General features: G+C 39.7%; 3 protein-coding genes across 3 annotated transcripts; 2 read left to right on the top strand and 1 right to left on the bottom strand.

The window, feature by feature from the left end:
- The first annotated feature begins 6,145 nt into the window (after positions 1-6,145).
- LOC144664761 (uncharacterized) lies at positions 6,146-12,381 on the top strand. Its single transcript, XM_078525965.1, has 9 exons — positions 6,146-6,283; positions 7,144-7,278; positions 7,860-7,894; positions 8,041-8,098; positions 8,633-8,895; positions 9,870-10,041; positions 11,256-11,290; positions 11,478-11,535; positions 11,984-12,381. Exons 1-9 carry the CDS (start codon positions 6,208-6,210, stop codon positions 12,166-12,168), a joined length of 1,017 nt encoding a protein of 338 aa, XP_078382091.1. The 5' UTR covers positions 6,146-6,207; the 3' UTR covers positions 12,169-12,381.
- A 3,459-nt stretch (positions 12,382-15,840) lies between these two features.
- Positions 15,841-16,891, top strand: LOC144666070 (AAC-rich mRNA clone AAC4 protein-like). Its single transcript, XM_078527421.1, has one exon. The coding sequence runs from the start codon at positions 16,009-16,011 to the stop codon at positions 16,726-16,728; it is 720 nt and encodes a 239-aa protein (XP_078383547.1). The 5' UTR covers positions 15,841-16,008; the 3' UTR covers positions 16,729-16,891.
- Positions 16,892-18,167: 1,276 nt separating this feature from the next.
- Positions 18,168-22,805, bottom strand: LOC144665518 (bifunctional peptidase and (3S)-lysyl hydroxylase JMJD7-like). Its single transcript, XM_078526747.1, has 4 exons — positions 21,980-22,805; positions 20,746-21,200; positions 19,311-19,636; positions 18,168-18,350 (listed from the first exon to the last, which is right to left on the bottom strand). The coding sequence occupies exons 1-4, from the start codon at positions 22,650-22,652 to the stop codon at positions 18,260-18,262; spliced, it is 1,545 nt and encodes a 514-aa protein (XP_078382873.1). The 5' UTR covers positions 22,653-22,805; the 3' UTR covers positions 18,168-18,259.
- Between the last annotated feature and the right edge of the window lie 959 nt (positions 22,806-23,764).

Raw genomic sequence — 23,764 nt, 5'->3', positions numbered from 1 at the left:
TAGTGTGGAGGAGTGAAACACGATCGCCCCTAAGAACGACTTTCGCGTGGGAGGCTAGCTCGCATAGGGAGGGCAACCTTATCCCGCGTTACGACTCTAAAGCCTTGGCCAAACGGGTAACGCAAGTGGTCGCAAGTTCAACTTGCGTACAGACTTGCGTTGGGTGGCCAAACGGACTCGCAAATTTAGTCGCAAGTGCACGCAAGTTTGCAAAAAGTCATTTAAAATGCTACGAGGTGCAATTTAGTATTTCAACTAAACTGCGAAAAATGCGTTGACTTGAAATGAAACTAAAAAACTTGAATAAATTTATTACGTTAACTTAAGTGCAAATGTGATCTCGACCAAAGTGAACGCAAGTAAACGCAAGTCCTGGCCAAACGGAAACGCAATTAAGTAGACATAAGTTTTTAACTTGCGTCTACTTGCGTTGCCGTTTTGTTAGGGCTTAATAAATTGATTGAGCGTAAGCACAAGAAAACGTTTGTGTGCACCGAGGAGAAATATGCGCAAGCATAAGCACAAGAAAAAGAAACATGTTCCTTTTTGTAACCAGCATTTTATGGAATTTTTATCAGATGACTGTCTAAATAAACGCGCGCCCGCTACACGATCTAAATAAACGGCATGCAATACATGCTGAAGCGATGACGTTTCACAAGGGGTTAAAAATACATTTTCTTCGTAGATTTGCTCAATTGTACAACTGCAGTAATATTTTATTTTATATATATATATTTTTTGATTTCCCTATGTTGTCTCAACAAAGATTACGTTATATTATAGCGTGACTTGCGACAAACGACATACGATACGCGGGAGCTAGCTTTTAAGCTGCGAGAAAGGTCAAACGGTCTCTCAGTCCAAGAACTAGAAATCTCTGTCTACTAAATCTAATAGATCCCATCACATAAAATTTAGTCTCTTTCGTTTATACATTGTAGGGTCCCATTCTTACTGCACGGGAGTATTTTGCTTTTGCTACGCGGCGATTTCTTGTTATTAATAAGTTAAACTTGATTTCTGTTCGATTGAGCTAAACGGATCCGGTCGATCGGGTGCCTGCATTAAAGCGATGACGTCATCAGTTGCACGTCATCGCTTAAAAATAAAGAGGCTGTTGAAAGTCCAAGAAGTATTTTAAGAAGCGTTATCACACAGCAACCCAGTTTCAACAAAATAAAGGTTAGTCAAGGTGGGAATTCACCTGAAGACCGTTTATCCATCGCTTAACTTGTAACGGAAATATCCCGGGGGGGGGGGGGGACTCGCATATGAAAGTGACGGGGATGCTCGTCGTCTCGCTTAGGGGTGTAAATTTCGGATTTTTGGTCTCGCTTAGGGTGTTCCGGGCAAAACGCCCAAAACGCCAATATTTTTAGCCATAATGGTCTCGTTTTGGTTTACACACGAAGAAATATACAAATATAAACTCCATTCTTAGTTTTTTGGTATCTTTTAGGGGTCAAGAAAAGCTTGAGCCACACTCAGATCGGTCTCTTTTAGGGGTTCTTTTCAAAATTTCCGACGAGCATCCCCGTCCGTTTTATGTGGGAGTCCCCCCCCTCCGGGAGAAATATCTCGTTCGCGTTTCAAGGAATTCAAAAATGCTTCGCTCAACCTGGAGTGCTCTTGCGTGGGGGTCAACTATCTTGTGGTGTTCCAAAAATAATATTCTTTCTTCTATCCCTTCTTTAAACCTCTTAAAATTTCATTCAAATTAAGGTAGAACCCCACCTTAGGCCTTTTAATTTACCAGTTTTGTCAGCCGACGTATTGTTTATAACGTAACCTTTCTTCTTCAAACCTATACAAGACCATTGAAGCCGGTTTGCGTTTCAGCGCTAAATGAAATAAACGAGCCTCTATTTCATGCTAGTTTTAGTTCATCATGAGAGATATCGTGAATAGGTAATTAGGACACGTGGCGACCCCAGTGATGTGAACCCGGCGTATCAGACCGAACGAAATCGAACACATTTTTCATCGAACTCAATCGAACTCAATCGAATCTAATCGAACGATTAAATTCGATTTTGTTCGGTCATCGAACGAAATCGGACAACAATTTTTTTTGTGAGTTCGATTTCCGAACCAAATCGGACGAAATCGAATTAAGCGTTCGATTAAGTTCGATTTAGTTCGGAAATCGAACTTGTAGCTAAAATTTAAAATAACGAAATTGGAACCCAATGAGCGAGTAAAAAGTTAATGATTATTCCTTAAATGGTTTTGGAATAAGTGACTGGACACGGTATCGTATAATCTTTGTCATTTATTTGATCCTAAAGAAACAAACATAATATTCAGCAATCTAATAAGCCCGGGAATACGTAGTAAGCCATTTATAAAATCGTATAAGAAATCTAATTATAAATACTCAAATACAACCCCCGCCGCATCGGCGTATCGTATCAAGTGAAAACCGTATTTTAGAATAACATTTTGCGAATTGACATGTGACATGTGACAAGGCTGGAATGAGATGGTTGACTGCGACACAAGCAGCAGCGTACAAAATTTCGATAATTAAGGTGGAAAATTAGAAATATTATCAGGACAAGTTTTTCGTATATCTGCAGAGCATGAAGTAGCGATGTAGAAAGCAGAACTTGGAGAACGTTCCATAAATAATCCGTTATTTGGCTTGTATGAAGCATCGAGAACAGAAAGATCACATGAATCAAGAGAATGATTTTTTTCCTCAGGTCAAAATCACAAACAACGGGAATCTTAAAATTATTATCGATGTTTAAATGGGTTTCATAGTCACAACTGAAATGGTGGCTGGATCTGATGAGTCGTGCTTGGTGCAGTGCAGGTTTGATATGGCCATTGGATTTTCTCGCAAAATTACATTTTCCTGAGGAGTGGGGGCAACGACCACTTCTGTATTTTCATCACAAGTCATACTACGTAAGCCGCTCGGCTTGGTGTCATTCGGCGACCGAACTAAATCGAACGTCATCGGACTTAATCGAACGTTCGATTTGGTTCGATTTGCATTTTTTTTTTGTGAGTTCGATTTCGTTCGATGACCGAACAAAATCGAATTTAATCGTTCGATTAAGTTCGATTGCGTTCGATTGAGTTCGAAAACCGAACGTTCGATTTGATACGCCGGGTGTGAAGTGTTAAAGTATAGTTTGACCACGCGCCTACCCTGATATGGTGTGACATTCACGAGGAATATTATTAGGTCAAGTTTCTGATGATACTGGTAAACCTACCCCCGACTTTTTCATGCTTAAGAAAGGGGAATTAACTTAATGCAATAACAGTTAAAATTTTGCTTAGACGTCTTTGCATCGGTGGATATGGGGAACAACTGCTGTACTCGCGAAACACCCGATGTCGGGAGACCATTGCTTTACGAGAAACTACCGGGTCAAAATGGAGAGCGAAAAGGGATCGGTGAAGAAAAAAACACAGAGCTGGAAACCAACGAAAATACTGCTGAAGCTGTCGCGACAGATCCGACCAATGTGGAGTAGTGAAAAGAATAGAATGATTGATGAACAGAGACAATGAAACTTATAAATAAGCAACATGGGATCCGAAGAACACGCAGAAAGATTTTTCGCATTTATAATTACGTGATGCTGAAGAGGATGGTGTATTTTTGGGAACCACTTGTGGTATTTTTTACAAGAAGAAATGCCGTGCTTGTAAATGAAACAATAGCAGAAAGCGACTTTGTAAAATAACAGAATGCGTTCTGACTTGAATAATACGCAATTTTTATGCAAATCAGTGTGGTATATCCTTCATGGATCAGTTTCGTGGTGTGTTTCAGTACAAATGTCAACAACCAAAATCGGCGAAAATGGGAACTTCTATTCAAATTTTACACAAGAAAATTTCGGTTTTATACGTGAGAATAAAGTAGATGATTTAAATTCATTTCATTTTAAACCGTTTCCATGGCACGCGAATTGAACAAGAAAAATTAAAACTCTGGCTAGAAACAATGATAGACGTGTCATGATTTTAACAGGGTTACCCTTAGCTGTATTTTTATTGGTTTAATTTTCTGCGCGGAATTATTTATATTCGCATAAGTAGTTTTGCGTGCAGTTTTATGCACCGCAACCAAGACCGTAAAAAACAGCTGGTAAGATATCTGACAAGGGCGTGATTTTAATAACAACTGATTCAATTCAGGGTTATGTATTCAGGTGAGTGTTTTGGCAGTATACAAACAAAGCAGTCTCCAAACAAGAAACCTTACTCTCGCAAGCGAGTCTAGTGCGCGCGAACAGCGAGATTTTAAAAAATTCTCCGCTCTAGTTTAGCTCACAGTTTGGTAAACAAAATGAAAAGGGAAATCCTAAACTCAAAGTACCTGTCTAAACGCAGTGTAAATTTATGTCACGGGCAAATCCCACTTCAACGAGATAAATTTCGAATTGTGTCTCTGAAGAGGTTTAAGACGGATTCCACTGAAAGCTCGAGCAATAAGTGCAAATATTAATTACCAAAAATCTACTCATAGCACGTTAACATTTTCTATACTATTTGAAACATTCGGCACTGTAACTCAAACCTCGTAAAAATGCTTAAAATGCGCGTTTTTTTTGTTTTGAACTGACGTGAAACGTCTGTTTTGTAAAATATGGATTCATTTTACTCGCGTGGGGTCACCTTGAGAGCTGAAGTTTCGCTAAGTCAAAACTGTTACCATGCTATGACCTTCTTTTTGGTAACTTTTATTTTTGCCTTTATTACTCGAATGTTCACGGAAACCGTCTTTAATCTTGTGTTGAGACTCGATGAATTACCCCATGAGGGGAGGACAGGGCGATGAATTATTGACACTTTCTTTCAATAAAAGAAATGAACTTTGTATATTTCTTGCGCGGGTTTTAACACGGTCGCAATGCGAACACACCGGCTGTCCATTTAATTGCGATGTCATCTCTCGCGAACAAATTAAATGTAAATATTTTTTTGCTCAAGAAGTGCGGTAGAAAATTATATATGGAGGGCTAACGTTAAACAGCAACAGAGTGGGGCGGTATGCACCCTGAATGAAAACGACAAATTCTTCGCCATCATCATTTGTCAGAATAGTAAGAATCGACAGATTTTTAACCCCTTACACACCTAATATTTGATTTCTCCTCAGCGACATTAATACATAATCAAGTAAACAGTTTACGAGAATTACCGGCAAGGAAATTACTGCGGTAAGGTCCATAATTTTGTATAATGGTTAGCGGGCCTTACTTAAAACGAACTAACTTCCGTTTCAGCCGGACAGCTTACAATATTGTACACTTTCACGGTTTCTGACAGTGATATGTGACCCGGTAGAAAAATTAAGGACTCGAAAGGAAAAGGCCGGGCTCATATTTTTGGATGAATTATTTCCCCCCTTTTTGGCTCGAAACAAAACGTGATGATTATTATTTCATTAACATATAATCGAGTAAACGGGTTACGACAATTAAGGAAATTGTTGACAATGGCTGTAAGCCTCTATAAGGTTGAGAAAGGATATTCAGTTCGTGTATGGGTTAGCGGGCCTTACTTAATACACTCACTTCCGTTCCAGTGTGACTGGAAACATTGCAATATTGTACACTTTCAGTTTCTATCAGTGATCTGTGACCCGGTAGAAACAAAAGACTCGAAAGTAAAAGGGCTCATATTCTAGATAAATTGTTTCCCCCCTTTTTGGTTCGAAACAAGACTTCATGTGTCATGGTGATTTCATTGCCCTGAAAAATAAATTACATATGTCATCATATTTCATTTTCTGTGCCATCGAGCATACTTCAAGTCTAAACGATTTTGGCGTTTGAATACAGTTTTTGTTTCTTCAATCTATTAAAAGGAGTCATCAAGCTATTTAACGAACAATTGTTTTTTAACTTGTCTTGACGGGTCTTGCATGAATTAAACAAACAGAGCGTATAAATGAAAAATTGACATCTTATAACACGCACGTTTTTGCAGTAATGTGATAAATATATATTGAACCATATGATTACCGTCCATTTTAAGCTAGGGACTGTTATCATATGATTTGATGTAAGGGACGACAATCACGCGATTTCGTTTTCTAATCGCCTTATTTGGCTGTCTAGGCCACTGATTGGCTGAAAGGATTCTAGTGTCATTTTCCCTTGAACACGTCTCAATAAAAACGAGAAAACCCAAGGACTTTTGCATTAAATTAGCTATCCTTCACGCTTCAGCAACATGGGCAGCTTCTTGGTCTTTGTTTCAGCCTTGGCTTTTCTCGGCATTGTTTGTGGGATGCCAGCATGGGAAAATGGTATGTAAACAATTCATTTTATATCTACTCTTTTACTTTACTAAAAAACGAACGAGTATAATTTAGGTTAGTTGCGAATCAAAATGAGGCTCTCATGGGGAGCAAGCTTTATCTTATAATCAACGCAAAATAGCGATATAGAAACCCTTTTGTTTCCACTGAGTTAAAATTGTGTTTTCAGACATGGAACAAAAGCTGAAGAAATTGATCGGGCTAAAAAAAAACCACACGCTCTGAAAACCGAAGAGAAGTGCAGAAAGCCCGCCTGCAAACTTTGCATAATGCACTGTATATTTTAACTTATGGTTAGCATGCCGGAAGAATGAACGCTCTTTTTTCCAATTTTCTTTCTTTCACCTCTTAACAAGTAGAAAGCCGATTTTGAAAACTTAAAATTACACTGAAAATTACACTGATGAAAAACCTTCAATCCCGCTTAAATATTTTTCTCTTCAATTTTTGCAGTCTCTTTCTTTTCGCGTGTGACGCGAAATGCCTAATTTCAATTTTTCCGGTTGTGCGTAGAAATTAAAAAAAAAACCTGTCAACTGTTTATCTATTTGTCTGTCCGTCCGTCTGTTTGTCTGTTTGTCTGTCTGTCTGTCTGTCTGTCTATCTGTCTGTCTGTCCGTCCGTCCGTCCGTCTGTTTGTTTGCCTATCTGTCTTAGTGACCCGACGGCCTGTGAGGGCCCGACGTCTAGATCCTCGACTGTAATTCATTAGACGAAATTAATCATAAGTTCGCCTGTTTTCACTGGAGAATGACTCATTCCACATGCGTTCCTGAGTCCGTTTGAACTGAAGAGTTCTCCGTTTAAGGGGAGTTGACCAAATTTAACAGAAACTGTGTTCTTTTTAGAAGAGGATACTGACTTGATTTCATCATCACTGGAGGTCAATCAGCGTCGTTGCAGTTGTTCGAAAGACCATCATCAGTGCGGCTGCTGTCTTCAAATCAAGGCACATCCGTTTCACAAATCAATCGATGCCAATGGTTAGCAAACACTTAATTCCTCTTCTCTCTGTTTAAACGGATACCGTACGGGTCCGTACGGGACGGGTAGTCAGTAGTTCCAAGAATCCCGCGAGACAGCTCCATAAACATAGAAGTGCATGGTCATGACTCGGCTTTTGAAATTTTAATTTAACAACAAGACTTCATGATTAAGACCTCAAGTTTACCTATGAGAGAATAGGCCTTGCCTCGTTGACTATCGCGCAAAGAAAACGAGGGCAAGTAGTCTACTTGATTGACTGGACGCTCTGGGCGAATGATTGTAGTGCAAAACCTATAATTTTAATATCGTTATGATGGTATTTTCTGAGAGTTTTTTTCCCCGAATTCTCGGTATCCTTCCTCCTCAAAGGACCAATTAGCATTATCTTGAAATTCTGTGATCTGGTTTCAAGCTAAATCTTACTGACTATAGTTGATGTTGCTGCCCTGTCAAAAGAAAGGCATTGTTTTGTCGGTTCTTGGGATTTAGAGACAATCCAATCATTCACATATGAATCGATTTGCAAAATCCAATAGCACTATGTATCCAGTTATGACCCATTTCATTTTCTCAACAGTGTGTATCAATGCGTCCTACATACCCTCACCGCTGGTAAGTATTCAATCAGCCTGATATTAAATTCATTCAATCTTTTTAATAAAAGATGAATACTTTTTATGATTTCTTACATTATTTTGAGGATGAAAATTGATTTGATGCGCAGATCATTACTTCATGAATATTACTTCTTGTTTTAGGGCGTGGAAGTCTTTATGACATGGAACAAAGATGTAGTGTTCAACAAAACGATATCAAGTAGGGACGGTTATCTTTTCTCAGGTCCATTTAAAGCTAATTGAGCAGGGATTTACAAAGAAGTTACAGTGTATAGGAGTTATGTTGCGAAATTTTTAGTCATTTATCTGATGTACGAAATTATTTTCAAATTGAAGGAAACCTCAAAATTATGATTTTCTAAGGTAGAAAAAAAAACACAGCCTGAGAAGCAATTATAAACTGAATATAAATATGGTTGGTTAGGGATGAGAAATATTAAGGAGGGATTATGAACGAGACTTGACAATTAGATTGCTACGGTCGAACGGAATAATGATCATAAAACTTAGCAAGTAAAGATAATTTAGTTTTCCATTATTTTTGTGTAAAATATTGTAGCTTGCTACGTGTTTCGGCTTTACCAACCTCGTCCCCAGGGTCTTCTCCGCTTTTGAAAAACGTCGCGGTGAAGGCCCTGGGGATGAGGTTGCGGCTTTATGAAAACAGTGTGGAATCGACTAGCTTCTCCTTTGTTGACAGTGTGTTGACGGCTTTCATTGTGTTCATTGACAGCTGCCAATCCACCGCCCATTTGTTTCGGCATTCCTCATCTGGAAGTTGCCAAGGCTTGTGTGAAATTCTCCAAGATATCTATCAAGAAGGGTCACACAGGAGGATGCGTGGCTTTGGAATTCAAAGCTCTGCATTTTGAGAAAGACATCCCTCTTGGTTGTTTCTTCTTCAGGGGTGAACAGGGCCATCCTCTTGATAAGGGAACCTTCTTGGACTCTGATTCACTCATGTTACTGTTGGAAGACCTCTTCCGAGATACAGTGGTACGTTTTAGTTGATATGGGTCATTTGAGTTATTTGTTAAGAAAAATATCTAACTGTCGTCAGTCTGACAAGAGGGAGATTCGCTAAGTTCCACAAATTTGAATTTTGATCATGCAAATACGCGATGTTTGTTTGAAATTTAAGTAACTTGAATGATATTGATAACTTTATTTCAACTCGGGTTGATGAGGCTGACTAGGCCTCTATCAAGATTATGCTAATTTACGGAGAAAATAATATTAAACGATAAGAAATTTGTAATTAAAACATTACAAAATATATATGAAGTCTTAAGTCTAGTTTACATTTGTAAATTTACAATAGATCTAACCACAGTCTTAAAATCTTTAAGTGACTTCATACAACAAAGTGCATCCGGAAGTGAATTCCAAACTTTTGAAGCAGTGAAGGCCACGGTCCCATAACGGGTGGCGTTAACTGTAGGACTTTAGGGATGACAAGTTTTTTTGGTGCCTCTTAGATTCTTTATGTTCTCACGAAAACCTCGAAAAATCCCTAAAACAGCTCAAAAATTTTTAGTTTTTACAATGAGAGGTGAAAGTTTCAGAAATACGAAAAATAAACAAGTCACTTAAATATGTGGAAAGAAGGTTTTTGACAGCTTTAAAAGCTAAGATTAACATATCTTGTAGACGTCGATCAGCTAGAGTGTAGCCAGTCCGTTCAGTTTATTCCCCATTGCTATAAGTTTTTCGTATCTTCATGATAAATGCTGCTGTAGTTTGCTTAATCCGTCTTGGTAAATTTGTTTGTAATTTGAGAAGGAGAAAGAGGAGAAAATGAACGAGTAGGACTCACGCAAGGTAAAACAGTGAAATTGGGCTATGCTATACTTTTTGTCTGTTTTAAAAATTAAGCAAGAAGTCGTAGTCTCATTTAAAAGTATCATTTGTTCTTATACCAAAAAAGAATGCCTGATAACATAAACTGAACCAGAAATAATCAATTTCAGAAAAAACAGTTTGACAGCAGTAATTCATTGGCTTACACGCCATATAAGGACGAAGTGGGTGATGACGTCACCGAGCTTGTGACAGTTGATAAGGCCAGTTGTCAATGTGCGAAGGTTCCTCCTCATTGTGATTGCTGTGCTCAGTTTAAAGTGGTTTGGTTTCCTGTGAAAGGTAAGTAACGTATTTTGAGCTGTAGGTAGACTTGCTCCAAGTCGCTCGTTTCGTGTCGATAGAGTTACTTGAGTTAGCTTGCTTTGAAATCGCGCGCGAGTGACCTAGCGGAATTCATTTGTCCGTGCGTCGCCACGATCCTCCGCCATTTTGTTTTTCATGCCCGCGCGCGCCATCAGTTTACGTATCCAGCGGTCTCCTTCAAAACAAACGAGCGACTTGGAGCAAGTCTAAGCTGTAGGTTGCTGCTAAGTACATAATCAAGGGGGAAGTAGGGCTTTCAACAAGTTGCTCGAAATTATTAAAAAAAGGTTGCTCAAAATTTCTGAAAAAGGTGCTCGAAATTTGCTCCAATAATCCAAAAAAGTTGCTCGAAAGTAGCCCCCCAAAATCCAAAACGCTGTTTTTTATCAAGAAAATTCTTCTGGGAGCCGAAAATTAACAGCCGCCATATTTGCATTGGGTCTATAGATGCTTATTTTCTTTTGAAGGTAAGATTTCTAAGCAGTTTCATGCAATTTCACTGCAACAGAAGTATCTAAGGGAAAATCGTGAAGATATCGATGATGCTGACTAGTTTTGTAATGTTTTAATGGGAATGAGCCGAAAGTCGAAACATCTTCGGATGTTCCACGAAAATCTTCGACGAACTTCGTTAATCTTCGGAAACGTTCGTATGGCCTTCGGACAACACTCGGGCAATCTTCGGAGACCATCGGTCTAGAAATTGCGCAAAATGCAAGAGGATGCTCGAAAGGAAAAAAAGTTGCCGAAAGGGGAAAAAGTTGCTCGAAATAGGAAAAGTTGCCAAAACGTTGCCGAGCATCTTGTGAAAAGCCCTAGGGGGAGGGGAGGGGGAAGTAGATGCAAAATATAGCTCTCCGCTGATGGAAATGATATATATAAAATAAATAAAAAAATAATATACCAGTTCCTTATACACCAGTTCCTTATCTCAATTTAACAGAATTCAGGACTAAGCAAAACAAAACTGACAGGTTTTACTACAGGGAAGGCCAACTCAATACCACATTTCCACACCACACCAGTCTGGTCATTCACTCGCACAACCCACTCCACCCCCACATACCCCATGACCACTTAGTCTCAACATTCACCCCATGACTACTGACTTTCCCCTGACTTGAGGAAGTTATGTACTGACACCCTGCAAGAATGACTGAGGCTGAATGAAGTTGCTGATTATTTTTCAGCTTGTGTTCATGCAGACGTGGATCAATCAGACACGGTAGGACAAACACACTCCACTTACGTATTCCTGTTTTTATTCTCTTTCTCTCGTCTCGTCTCTTCTCTTCTTGTATGTTCACGTAAACCAGATGAGTTGGTTTTGGTTTTGGAGTGCATCATACTGGCCTAATCAGAGTGGCATCAGATCACAGAGTTACTTTCCAACATGTTTTGTTCTCTTTCAGGGATTTAACGTTGCCGTTGTTATCAATGGACTCACCGTATTCAAGAAACACATATCTGGTGAGTAAAAGATAAAACAGACAGTCTTGCTTCACACTCTTTTGCTTTGATACAAACCGTGGGAAAGTCAACAAAGTACGAATTAAAATGTGGCTTTAATTAAAGTTAAATGCCATTCCCCGGATGTGGGTCGAGATGCGTGGAAAACAGTCGATCGACATTCAAGCTCACCCTGTACTACTAACAGAAAAATTTTAACTTTAAAGAAGTTGTACAATATAAAACTGGACGGATACTCATTTTATACTTGAAAAATCTGTACTCTTTTGGCTAAGGAAAAAGAGAAAAGATGTACTCCGACAGCCCCCTCGATCAGCTGACATCAAGAAGCCCTCCCTAACAAAATAAAACTTAGCAAAACTAACGCCAATTAAATAACAAAATTAACTTTCTACTACTGAGTATAGGAATACTGACTGCTCTACCGTTAATCCATTTTTATTTTTAGTCGCTGATCCACCTCCAATCTGCAAAAGCTTCGTCGTCTTCCATTTGAAAACGAAGGTGTGCCTCAAGCTTACGAATGTGTCGCTGAACCCAGGTCACGCGGGCGCATGTTTGGAGTTGGACGTCAACTCCATTAAGCTTCCTTTGGGATGTTTCTACATGGCTCGCCAGGTTACCAAGGAGTGAATTGCTTGACACTGCGTGGTTACCAAGGAATAGGCTAACACTGTGTTTGGTTACCAAGGGCATAACAACAGATCGAGAAATAACAGCTGTTTAAAACTAGTGATATAAATTCGCATGATAAAAATGATAAATTTACTTAGCCTTTTAAGTGCAAAATAAATGTTACTTGACTTTGCTTAATCAAAATAAAATAGTGAATGAATTTTTGCTGAAGACCAGGTGTTAATTAGTTGTGGCAGAGCTGTTTAATGAAAAAAAATAATAAAATAAAACAATAAAATGAATGTCACACAGGAACAACCTCGTTCCCAGGGCTTTTCCCTTGGTAATCCAAATTACCAAGGGAAAAGCCCTGGGAACGAGGTTGACAAAGGAAGATTGGAAGTAGCTGCTTGCAGTCAGCAGGTTCTCTCGAAAAAAAACTAAACTAAAGAAGAACAAGGGTTAAGTGGGAGGGGGGGGGAGAGAAAGGTTTAAAAGATGCGCGGGCAGGGATTGGGGTGAGACAAGCCTGCGCGAGTCGCGAGTCAAGGACTCAAGATGTTTTTTTCTCACCTCGCCCCAAGCTCCTTCTCGTCTTTGCCGCCTTTTTGCGCTCGCACTCCCTTTATAAAACCGCGCGTTCGTCTGGTTGTACCCTAAGACAAAAGACGACTACCAGTAGTCTAAGCCGGAAACAGCTATGGTCACTGTCCATCAGTTCCAGACAACTCTCTGTCAGAGACAAATAGTCGTTGTATGTGTGGTTTTAGCCATTTGCATAGCTTAGCAAACACAAAACCTTAGCAAACAATAGTAAATACCTTGTTTTCAATTACTAGAATTACTTTCCAACTCGCTCTCACCTAAAGTTGGCTTCTTGCGAACTCATCTCATTGTACCGTATGCTAAACTTACTCCCCTCACATTAAGACGGACACTCTCTAAAACGTACAACGGACGCTCTGAAACAATGAACACTTAAAAAATCGTGTTCAAAAAATACTTCAGAGCGGTAAAATAGATAATAACTAATAATAACTTTATTATTTCTATAGCGCAAAAATCCATGCATATATGATCTAATGCGCTTTACAACAAAAATTTACTTATAAAATTATTCATATCTATGTTAATCTATGTTAAAAACACTAAGAACACAAATTATATGCTAATTTAAAAAAATGAGTTTTTAGCTGTGACTTAAAACTTTTTAAATTGTCCAAAGCTCTCAGATCATCTGGGAGGGCGTTCCACAAAGTTGGTGCAGCGGCAAGGAAGGCCCTGTCTCCTGTTGTCTTCTTCATTTTGCATGGCTGATCGAGCAGAAAGTGCTTTGTATTTGAACGAAGCATATAAGTTGACTTTGGCTTAAGTCTTATTAACTGATTAATATATGTGGGGGCACTACCATGTATAGCCTTGAATGTGAATACAACTATTTTAAACATTATACGGTATTTAACAGGTAGCCAATGCAGGTCTTTCATAACCGGAGAAATGTGACCAAAACGCGGGGTATTCGAGATTAGTCTTGCAGCAGCGTTTTGTACCCGTTGCAACATGTTAATGTAACTGGCTGGTAAACCGTACAGCAGACTGTTACAGTAATCTAGACGTCCAATTACTAATGCAAGGACTAATGTTTGTGCACTCTTGAACGTTAGGTATTTTCTGATGCGTCTAATTTTATATAGTGTACCAAAGGATAGACTACATGTTTTCCTAATGTGGACGTTGAAATTCAGCTGTGAGTCAAACCAAACACCAAGATTTCGCGCCTCATTTACAGTAGAAACACTAGTATCACCTACAGCTAGAGTATCTAGGTTGACCTTGTTAAGTTGTTGGCGGGTTCCGATTAGCATGATCTCAGTTTTGTCATCATTAAGTTTCAGTTTGTCAGTGTTCATCCACGCCCTTATAGCGCGAATACACTGTTCCACAGCATATATTGCCTCTGCTTCACTATGGGAGTTATCTGGCTTGAAGGATAAATAGAGCTGAGTATCGTCAGCAAATGCGTGTACGCTAGTCAGGTACAGCTTGATGACATCGAACAACTTGCTGGCATAGGTACTGAAGAGCAGGGGCCCAAGACATGAACCCTGAGGCACACCATAAGGTAAAGGGAAACTTTCTGATCTTTCTCCATTTACTAACACGCGCTGGCTACGTCCAGACAAATACGATGAGAACCATGCGAGAGCGGCGTCAGTGACACCAAATGAGGTCTCGAGTCGACGCAACAGTATGGCATGGTCGACGGTGTCAAATGCCGCACTAAGATCAAGAAGTACCAGAATCGACACGTGCTGGTTATTCATGCTGGACAAGATATCATTTACAACTCTCAATAGGGCGGTTTCCGTACTGTGCCCTTTCCTGCCAGATATCCAAACGAACATGAAATCGCTTAAAATTAAAAAAAAAAATCCTCGACTCACCCAGTCAGTATTTCTAATCGATTATTGATGCTGGGTTACCCAGGCTCCTTGAGAGGAGGACACACCCTCCCTTAAATAAACAGTGCTGCCCCGACAGTATCCCGACAGCTCGATTAAGCAGACTAAGTACCCAAATTTACTCGTCTGAATGTTCAGTACGATGTTCTGCCCAGTTCTCGAGATCTTTACCAATTTCAGACCAACGTATGTAAAAATATATACTAGTTATGCAACGCTTTCGAGTGGTATACTATGGAATATCCCACGAGTCACTTGTATTTTCTCGGTATACACACGAGCCTTTAGGCGAGTGTGTATACGAAGAAAATACAAGTGACAAGTGGGATATTCCATAGTATACCACGAGAAAGTGTTGTGTAACTATTTTATACCATGCCATAGAAAATACGCTCACTAAATTTCATCGAGAATAAGATCGCAGCGCACGATGGGAAGGTTGGGTTGAATACCGTCGAATATACAACGGCTTTCCTGTATTCTGATTGGCTGTATTTTCTATGGCATGGTATAAATTGTCATACCGTATTTTCTCGATTAAACGCCCCCGGCGTTTATTTCAAACTTGGCCTGATAGAGCCGGCGTTTATTTGATTCCAGCAGTTTATTCAAGCCCTATGTTTCTAAGAAATGATTTTTATTCATTATTTTTGACAGCCACATATGTAGACATTATTTCCAAAGTATATCAAACCTTGAATAAATGTCTAAGGGGTTTATTTTCAAATACAGCTTGGAAACCCGGCGTTTATTATCGATATATTCGGGACCCGGCGTTAAATCGAGAAAATACGGTATATCGGTCCATTTCAGATCTGATCGAATATCCGAAATCTATAATTCTTATGGATTGTACGTTATTCATACCTTGAGCGGTATTTGACCGCGGCGTTTCATCGCGATTTTACTTTAAATTGGTTTTCTGCATACCCTTTTTTGGACCAAAAAAAGTCCCTTATTTATAGTAAGTCTAAACGAACTAAAGATTGGTCGATTGAATACGTTTTCAGTGAAAAGAATTCAGCCAGATTTTTCGACATTTTTCGTAATAAAAGAATTAAACAAATACATAATTTCTTGTTTTGACAGTGCCTTTGACTGTTGTCATTTTCTTGGCGAGCTGCTCAAATTCACTTGTTCTCAGGTTCTTTCGTTGCGCGACCACTTGAGAGCGAGGTTTACTAAATAAGTGTATGATGTCATTGTTGATTCTATTTATATCCGCTCGGCTGATGCAACGAGCACTGACATGATGTAAACAAACCAAAATAACAAATTCAAGAGTATAAAAGAAGCACTTTCTTAAGTTTTCCTTCATTTTAGCGGCCACACAACACAAGAATGACTACCAACGAAACTTTCCATCGACAAAAGAAACGAAATTGTCGGCATAATAATGGGAATAGTAGTGAGAAACCGACAACCTGTAACAGCAACTTCTTCACGAACGTTTCAGTCACGTAAACGCAACTTTACGCGGCAAAACACCATCGAAGATCCTCTGCTAGAAGATGCTCAAATGTATGTCGGAGAAAACTTCATCGTTAAACATGGAAACACGTTCAACCTCCGCCGTAAAGTGTGCTCAGAAAATCATTCTGGGGTCGTGTTTACCGAGCTCAGGCAACTGAAGCCTGTCTCACAAATGTCCTTGTCAACAGGAGCTAAACGAATGCACACATGCCCCAATGCAGGTGGGAGCTCTGAGAAAAGTGAAATTCTAAGCTTCGAACTGCTTCAGAGATGTTTTGGAGCAGATCTACAGAAAACTGAGTTGGAAGTGCAATATTTTCCCGAGGGAGGCGCCATTACCGATTACACCTGCGAAATGTTCAGCACAAAGCTTGGAGTTTCTGTGACACGCGCCATGAAGTATCACGGAGACTTCACCGTCGAAGATGCAGAGAGGTTACTTAACAAAAAGCTTAATGGTGTCTTAAAGTCCACGAAAAACACCATGGAAAGATGGAGCAAGCAAATTTTACACGTCTGGGCCGCGTCTCTTGCAGTATCTGTACTGATCGCTGAGGCTTATAATCAGATACCCAAGGACTTAAAATCCAACACGGTGGTATTAGTAACTGTCACAGAAAATAATGAAGTGTTTTCAAACTGAATTACTTGACTTTTTTTAAATCTGTTTTTAGCAATGTAAATAGAGACCGCTTTTGTACAGAATTTTTGTAACATTATTTAAACTCTCGAAAAAATATTATGGTTCATGTATAAATTTGAAGAAAAATAAAAACTACAGATATCAATATTTAATCCATTTTTTATGGTCTGAAAACAGAGTTTGCCTACTTTTTCTTGTATTGAAGGCAAGAACTACCTAATGACAGTAGTAAAACAGCAAGCATCTGGATACGGTGATCTAACTTGAACAATTTTATGTGCGGGAAGCATGGAAAAAAACAATGGTATTAGTTCATTCAAAAAACCTGAATTCCAGCTTGCCTTATGAACAAGCAACTCTCAAATTTTGCTTGCTGGGGCAGTTGCCTGCTAGTCTTAGTTTACTATTCTATGTTTTAGTCAGCAGATGGCTTGCCCAAGCACATGCCCATCAGTCAAGTGCGCATGAAAAGTCACTTGCCTCAGTTGCCTGGCAACAAAACCTAATTGTCCCAAACACACAGACCCCCAGTTTATTGGTCTGTTACGGCATGGCCAGGTTAAGTCTGCATTGAGCCTAGTGGCCCATCAGGCTGGAGCTTATCCTGATTTCCGTAGCATGTGTGACTAGGAGTATTTCTACTCCCCTCTGGATGGGATGCTAGTCCATCGCAGGGTTATCCCCAGCAGTAAATTAACTGGTACCCATTTATACACCTGGGTGAAGAAAGGCACTGCGAGAGGTAAGTGTCTTACCCAAGAACACAATGCTGGGCCCCAGCCAAGGCTTGAACCTGGGCCGCTTGATCCAAAGTCCAGTGAGCATAATAAACAATTATTAGATTCGGTTTTGTGATATCTGGAATAATCAAGGTCGAGGTAAGTGTTAACACTTACCTCGACCTTGATTATTCCGGATATCACAAAAACCGAATCTAATAATTGTTTTATTATACATTGTTTTTTTGGTAAAGAAAATAATGACAAACGATTTCAACCTGTATCAACACTTGTGCTAATTCCTGCTTGTTGTCCTGCTTTTTCCTCAAAGTATTTTGTGGAATAGTTCCTCCCAATTTTTGTCAATCATTTTGTGTTTTCCGAGACTTTAAGGTCCAATAATTTTTCAACTTAGGTATTTCTTGGTTGAAAAGGCGAATCGACGAACTATGAATTTCCTTCACCGCCGGATGCCTGACACATAGCTCTTGGAAATCATGCATTGACGCGCGCAACCTACAGATTAGTGAATAATCTGCTAGCAGAATATTCACTAATCTGTAGGTTGTGCGGATTCCCAGAATTAGCTGTAGGCTCTTAGCCAATAAGAACACAGCTAATGACTACAATGTATAATAATAATAATTATTGTATTCTCAGGCAAAACACTTCACTCTCACAGTGCCTCTCTCCACCCAGGGCGAGTCACCATACTCAATAGCTGCTTTAATATTGCTCTTAAGAGACTAGACTTAATAAAAGAAGGCTTTGGCTTTTTAATCATTTTAAATTTTATTCATGTTAAGAAAGTACTAGTAAGAGTCCAACATGTGATGATAAAAAGAATTCACATCCATCTTGCATGTAGCACAAGGAAACTCTTTTGTCAAAAATGGCTCATACCTGTATAAAAAAATAAACCTAAATCAACTCAATGTTATTTAACAGATTTAATTATTTAAAAATTTATTATTTTGACATGTTTTAATTAAAAGTTCTACATCAGAATTAATTTTTTTATAAAATTGGCCTTGAATTATGGTTTAATTGTCTGGCTTCCTCTCACAGGTCCTAACTAGTCCAGATAATCAAGGACTGGCCATACAAGTCCCTGAGTCATGGAAAATGTAATGGAAAACATTATATTTTAACATTATCTATCTATCTGGCTCAAAGTTATTAAATTTCTGGCCCCAGTTGTTCAAAGGGTGGATAAAGCTATCCACCGGATAAATCACTATCCGGTGGATGGCGAAGTAGGTTTTGTAGAACAGTTATTCAATGGATAATGATTTATCTGGTGGATAGCACTATATCCACCCTTTGAACAACTGAGGCCTTGCAAGGGGTAAAAGCGACAAGCGACACGACCCTCAATTCTGGCGATACAGGAACATTTTTACAGCGACAAGCAACGTCATTATGGCACTGAAATGCGACAGCGACACAGTGCGACAGCAACTCAATAGCGACATGGCTACCCCCCTTGGAAGGCCTCACAACTGGGTCCTGTTGTTTTTTTTACAGTAGAACCCCGGTAACTCGAACTCTGATAACTCGAACAACCCCGCTAACTCGCAACTACTACTATTTTCCTTGGACCCACTTTTCAGTCATTTTTACTCGGTTAACTCGAAAACCCCGCTAACTCGCACTGTTTTATGTTTCCCTTCAGAGTTTGAGTTACCGGTGTTCAACTGTATTCCCAATAAATTAAATTTAAACACAGATTTTCAACAGCAGCCTGTTGCTTAGGATCACAGAAGCTCCTTGAGAGATGCGAGGGTTAAAAATGAAAATGATGGGCTTAATGGCACTTTTAACTACTACGATATTCTATCCATCTCAAAATTAAGGTCTTACCAAAAATTTACAGCCACATTCCTAGGTTCTGTCTTACTTGGATACGACTGGACCTCATGCCACCAAAATGACGGCATAAACAGAACATCACCTTCATTTATTGTACAATTTAAGGCACGTGCCTCCTTAAACTTTGGAAATCTGTTATAATCTGGTTTAAGAATGTCAACTGGAGACATCACCATTGAAGTACTTTCCAGCAGCTTTTTACGACGGAACTTCTTGCTAGCTGGATTGTAGTCTAGTGTAGCCTCTTGGATGTGCGCTTCATATAGTTTTGTGTTGTCATATGGCTCATAAATAAAAAGTTCTTTTTTCCCACTAATCTGAAAAGGAAAAAAATATTTATTACTAACAGCCATATGCAAGACTCTGAACACAGTTTTAAATATAATTTCTTATGAGGCGTTTTGAAATCTTTAAAGCTTTTAAAAAAATATATCTTTTGTGTAAGTCACTTCAATGACTTGAACGTGTACATGTTTCAATAAATAAATAAATAATAATAAATGGGAATTTGCAGCAGCATTTCCACAAAATAGCTCTACACCCACTGTTCCCGATTGAATTGGAATTTAGTAGTGTTGGTTTTTCAGGTCGGAGGAAAACCACAGAGCAAAGCCAAGAACCAACAACAAACTCAACCCACAGGAAGCTGGACCTGGGAATCAAACCCAGGCAACACTGGTGAGCAGGTGCTATCACCACTGAACCCCCCCCCCCCCCTGCTCCCCAAGCCCCCTTTCAAGCCCCCTTCCCCCTCTTTAACCAAAATGTAGTGATGACATGCACAGCAGTATTATAGACTGTAAGCATACACTTATTTATTATGCCTGTTGCTTCATGCTACCCCAAAGTACTGCATGTTGCTTCAGCAGCACAAAACAACGGGCCCGGCGGGGAGGGGGGGGATCCCATATTAAAGGGACAGGGATGCTCATCAGAAATTTTGAGAAGACCCCTAAAAGAGACCAATCTGGGCGTGGCTCAAGCTATTTTAGACCCCTAAAAGATACCAAAATTCTGAAAAAAGATTTTTTATTTGTATATTTCTTCGTTTGCAACCCTAAACGAGACCCTGACGGCTAAAAATATTGCCATTTTCCCCAGAACACCCTAAGCGGGACCTATAGTCCGAAATTTACACCCCTAAGCGAGACAAGCATCCCCGTCACTTTCATATTGAAGTCCCCCACCCCCAGGACAACAGGCAACAAAATCCACATATGTTTGCAGGGTAGTAGCACTACGGAGTTTGGTGTAGGCGTCCCATTGAGGAATTAGGTCATTTCTATAACAGGGGTGCTTGTTTCCTAAAGTTTATCAAGTTTTCTCCATATAAACAAATTCCCCCAAATTAAGATTATAAGAATTGTATGAAGACCAGTTAAGAGAGTTTGTATGTTGAAAATAATAATTATTCAAGATGACTCACCTGGCATAGATAATTGTCAAAAGGATCAAAATGCAGCTTGCCCAAAGTATTTCCATTGCTGAGCCAAATATTAAGATGTCTTCTTTTTAATTCTCCAGAAACAAAAGGCATTTCATTAATGTCTTGTTCCAGTTCTGGTAATAAACTAGGTATTGAAGAGTATTCTAGGTAGGCAGATATCTCACTGTTATTAGAGGACTGTAACATGCCCATAAATGTAGAGAAATCAATTTCTCGAAATGCAGGACGAACAACAACTAAATCAGGAAAAGGCAGCTGAGATTTCACTATGTCAGGAAACTTGAAGTCTTTGAAATCGTCAAAGTTACTGGCTTTTTCGCATCCCTCATATTCACCATAAGGGGCAAATGCTACTCGAACCATCTTGTGACCAAACTTTGTTGTGAGAAATTCAGTTGTCCACTTTTTTATTGCAGGCCAGTTTTTTAATGCACCTAGAAAAATTTAAAACAAAAAGACAGCCCTGTTAGTTTAGAGACGGTGAAAACACTCTAATCAGTTTTGATTCATTTTCCGCAAGTCTAGCTGTTAGAAGAATTTGGTCTGATCTTGCAATTAAAAAATAAATTATGTTTGCTAATGTAAGGCTGGTAGCCTCTATTGCCATAACTTCTTTCTCTCAATTTTCTAGAATGTACATATGTTGTGACTGTGGAAGGGGGAGGAGGGAGGATTCTGCAAACCCTATATCCATACCCCATATCCATACCCACCCCATAAAAGGTCATTGGAAATTCCAAGGGAGTGGAAGGTATCATAGGACAAAATTTTAAAAGGAAAGTATATGGGACTTAACTGGAATTATCAAAGGAATGGGGGATTCAAACCACAAAACGTTCCATGGGAGGGTTAAACTTGTATATTTTTCTTGAACAACACAAGAAAAAAATACTGATTAAATTTGGCAATGTATTGTTCCAGAGAGGGTTTTTGTTGGCTTTAAACCTCCATCCCTTTTACCGGTCCAGTTTAGTCTTAACAAATACTCAATACTCTCCCCAAAGAGGATTTTTGTTGGCTTTAAACCTCCACCCCTTTTACAAGTCCAGTTTAGTGTTAACAAACTTTAAAAGTTATGGCTTTTAAGAGAGCCCTCCCTATTGGAATTCACCCCTGTGGGGGGAAGAAGCAGTGGGGGGGGGGGGGGGAGGGAGCTATTGATATTTTTCTCACTTGGACCACAGAATTCTCAAACTCAGTTAGTTTCCCCTACCTGTGATTACAACTGGTTTTGATCGGAAGAAGTATTCGTTGAAAAATTTTTCTTTGGAAGGTAAAGGAATCCTGTCACATGTAGAGCCAATGTTGACGGGCCCAGAATAGGAGTCATGGCTTGGGCCCTCATTGTTTGGGACCCGATACAAATTATCTAATATTCTTTTCCTTGCTAAACCAGCATACGATAAGCTTCCATCTAGTTGCCTGAAAGTATGACATTTCGTGTTAATAAATTCAAGCAATTCTTGAAGTGTTCTCGTGCCGTGGTAATGTTGAGCTTTGGGTGGTTTTTCCCAGCTCGGTTGTATAAGGCAAGTTCTGTCCGCCATTTTGCGCGGGAAAAACGCAAGATCTCCAAGATCGACCAGATCTCGACTTCTGCTGTTTTCCCAGGAGATCGAGCCTACATCTGACAGTTTCAACACTCCAATTCTTGCAAGAGTTTCATTTTTGAAAGCCTGGGCAAGTTTGTGAAGAATCGAAGTAAGTTCCGTACCACACGTGGGCTGAAGTGCAACTAACACACAGCCATTTTTGACCGCTGCGGTGATATTTGAAAGAGAGTATTCATCGAGAACTTGAAAGTCTGCTAAATTCATACCAGCAAATAGAAGAATACTCAAAAGATACAACAATTTGAATCGCATTGAACTCCTTGCTGCCGCCATGTTTGTTCAGGTGTTGTGTGACCGGTAACTGGGGGGATTGGGAACAAAAATACGTGGCGCGTTGTCACAACTCCGTGGCGCAGAATTCTCACAGCGGAATTTATTTACTCAGGCATGGATCGATTTAAAAGCCTAAAAGGATTGATAAGAAAGGCAGAAGGTTCGTCGTGATTTAGTTGACATAGTTTTTGTAAAAATACATGTAATCGTTGACCTTCTCCGACGCACACGGGGAGGGGGTGGGGGGGGGGGGGGGAGCGGTTGGGGAGCGGTCCGTTTCGCTCTGGCAGCAGCAGACATTGTGTTGTGTTCTTGGGAACGACTATTTAAGGCGGGGTGCCTGTGAATTTGAGTGAAATGTTAGGAGGTTTAAAGAAAGGAAAGGAAAAAGACTGAAAATTGTTTTTGAAACACCACCAGACAGTTGAACCCCACGCAAGAACACTCCAGCTTGTCAGGGGACGTTTTGGTGTCCAGGTATTGAAGAGGCCCTGCCAGGGGGGAGGGGGAGGGGGGGTTCTCGTGTCGCTTGTCTAAATTTAGAAATGTTCCGTGTCGCTGTTTTATTGCTCTTCATGTCGCTGTCGGTAATTAAATTGAAGGAAAATTGCTTATCCTTGTCGGAATTTAAGTTTTTCCATAAGGGGTGTCGTTTGTCGCGATTTTATTTTATGTGCTGTCAATACTTTTTGGGCCATGTATTGTCGCTTGTCGGAATTTACCCTGGCAGGGTCTCGCTGTAGGCAACCTGCGGTTGACTACTACCCCCTACTACTACTAGTGCTTATGCTACAAAAGCCAGGATACTGGCTTCGGCGGTATGGAGCACTTGGTCTGGCACAGACATTTCCTTTTTCTGTTACAAAATAGACCATTTTACAGTTGTCTGCTTAGTGACCTGGCCTTTGAATGGAAGTGAGGCTGGAGGTGACCTTGTTTTGATACAGACCTCACTACTTTTGTTTTGTAAATCATGTTGTTTTGATGCTAATTAGTTTGCATTTACATGATAAAGCAGGGAGGTTTGTATCAATGCAAGGTCACCCTCAGCCTCACTACCATTCAAAGGCCAGGTCACTTGGCAGGCAACTGTAAAATGGACTATTGACAGA

Source organism: Oculina patagonica, chromosome 9 (genome assembly GCF_052425735.1).
Source record: "Oculina patagonica isolate OP01 chromosome 9, crgOcupat, whole genome shotgun sequence".
Taxonomy (NCBI): Eukaryota; Metazoa; Cnidaria; class Anthozoa; order Scleractinia; family Oculinidae; genus Oculina; species Oculina patagonica.
This window is presented reverse-complemented; position numbering and strand designations above follow the sequence as displayed.

Excerpts from the sequence above, each read along its gene's own strand:
- LOC144664761 (XM_078525965.1), top strand. The coding sequence starts at position 6,208 with ATGGGCAGCTTCTTGGTCTTTGTTTCAGCCTTGGCTTTTCTCGGCATT. Across the intron at positions 8,099-8,632 it reads GTTCAACAAAACGATATCAA|CTGCCAATCCACCGCCCATT; the intron begins GTAGGGACGGTT and ends GTTCATTGACAG. Across the intron at positions 11,536-11,983 it reads ATTCAAGAAACACATATCTG|TCGCTGATCCACCTCCAATC; the intron begins GTGAGTAAAAGA and ends TTTTATTTTTAG.
- LOC144666070 (XM_078527421.1), top strand. The coding sequence starts at position 16,009 with ATGGGAATAGTAGTGAGAAACCGACAACCTGTAACAGCAACTTCTTCA.
- LOC144665518 (XM_078526747.1), bottom strand. The coding sequence starts at position 22,652 with ATGGCGGCAGCAAGGAGTTCAATGCGATTCAAATTGTTGTATCTTTTG. Across the intron at positions 21,201-21,979 it reads AAAACCAGTTGTAATCACAG|GTGCATTAAAAAACTGGCCT; the intron begins GTAGGGGAAACT and ends AAATTTTTCTAG. Across the intron at positions 19,637-20,745 it reads TTGACAATTATCTATGCCAG|ATTAGTGGGAAAAAAGAACT; the intron begins GTGAGTCATCTT and ends TTTCCTTTTCAG.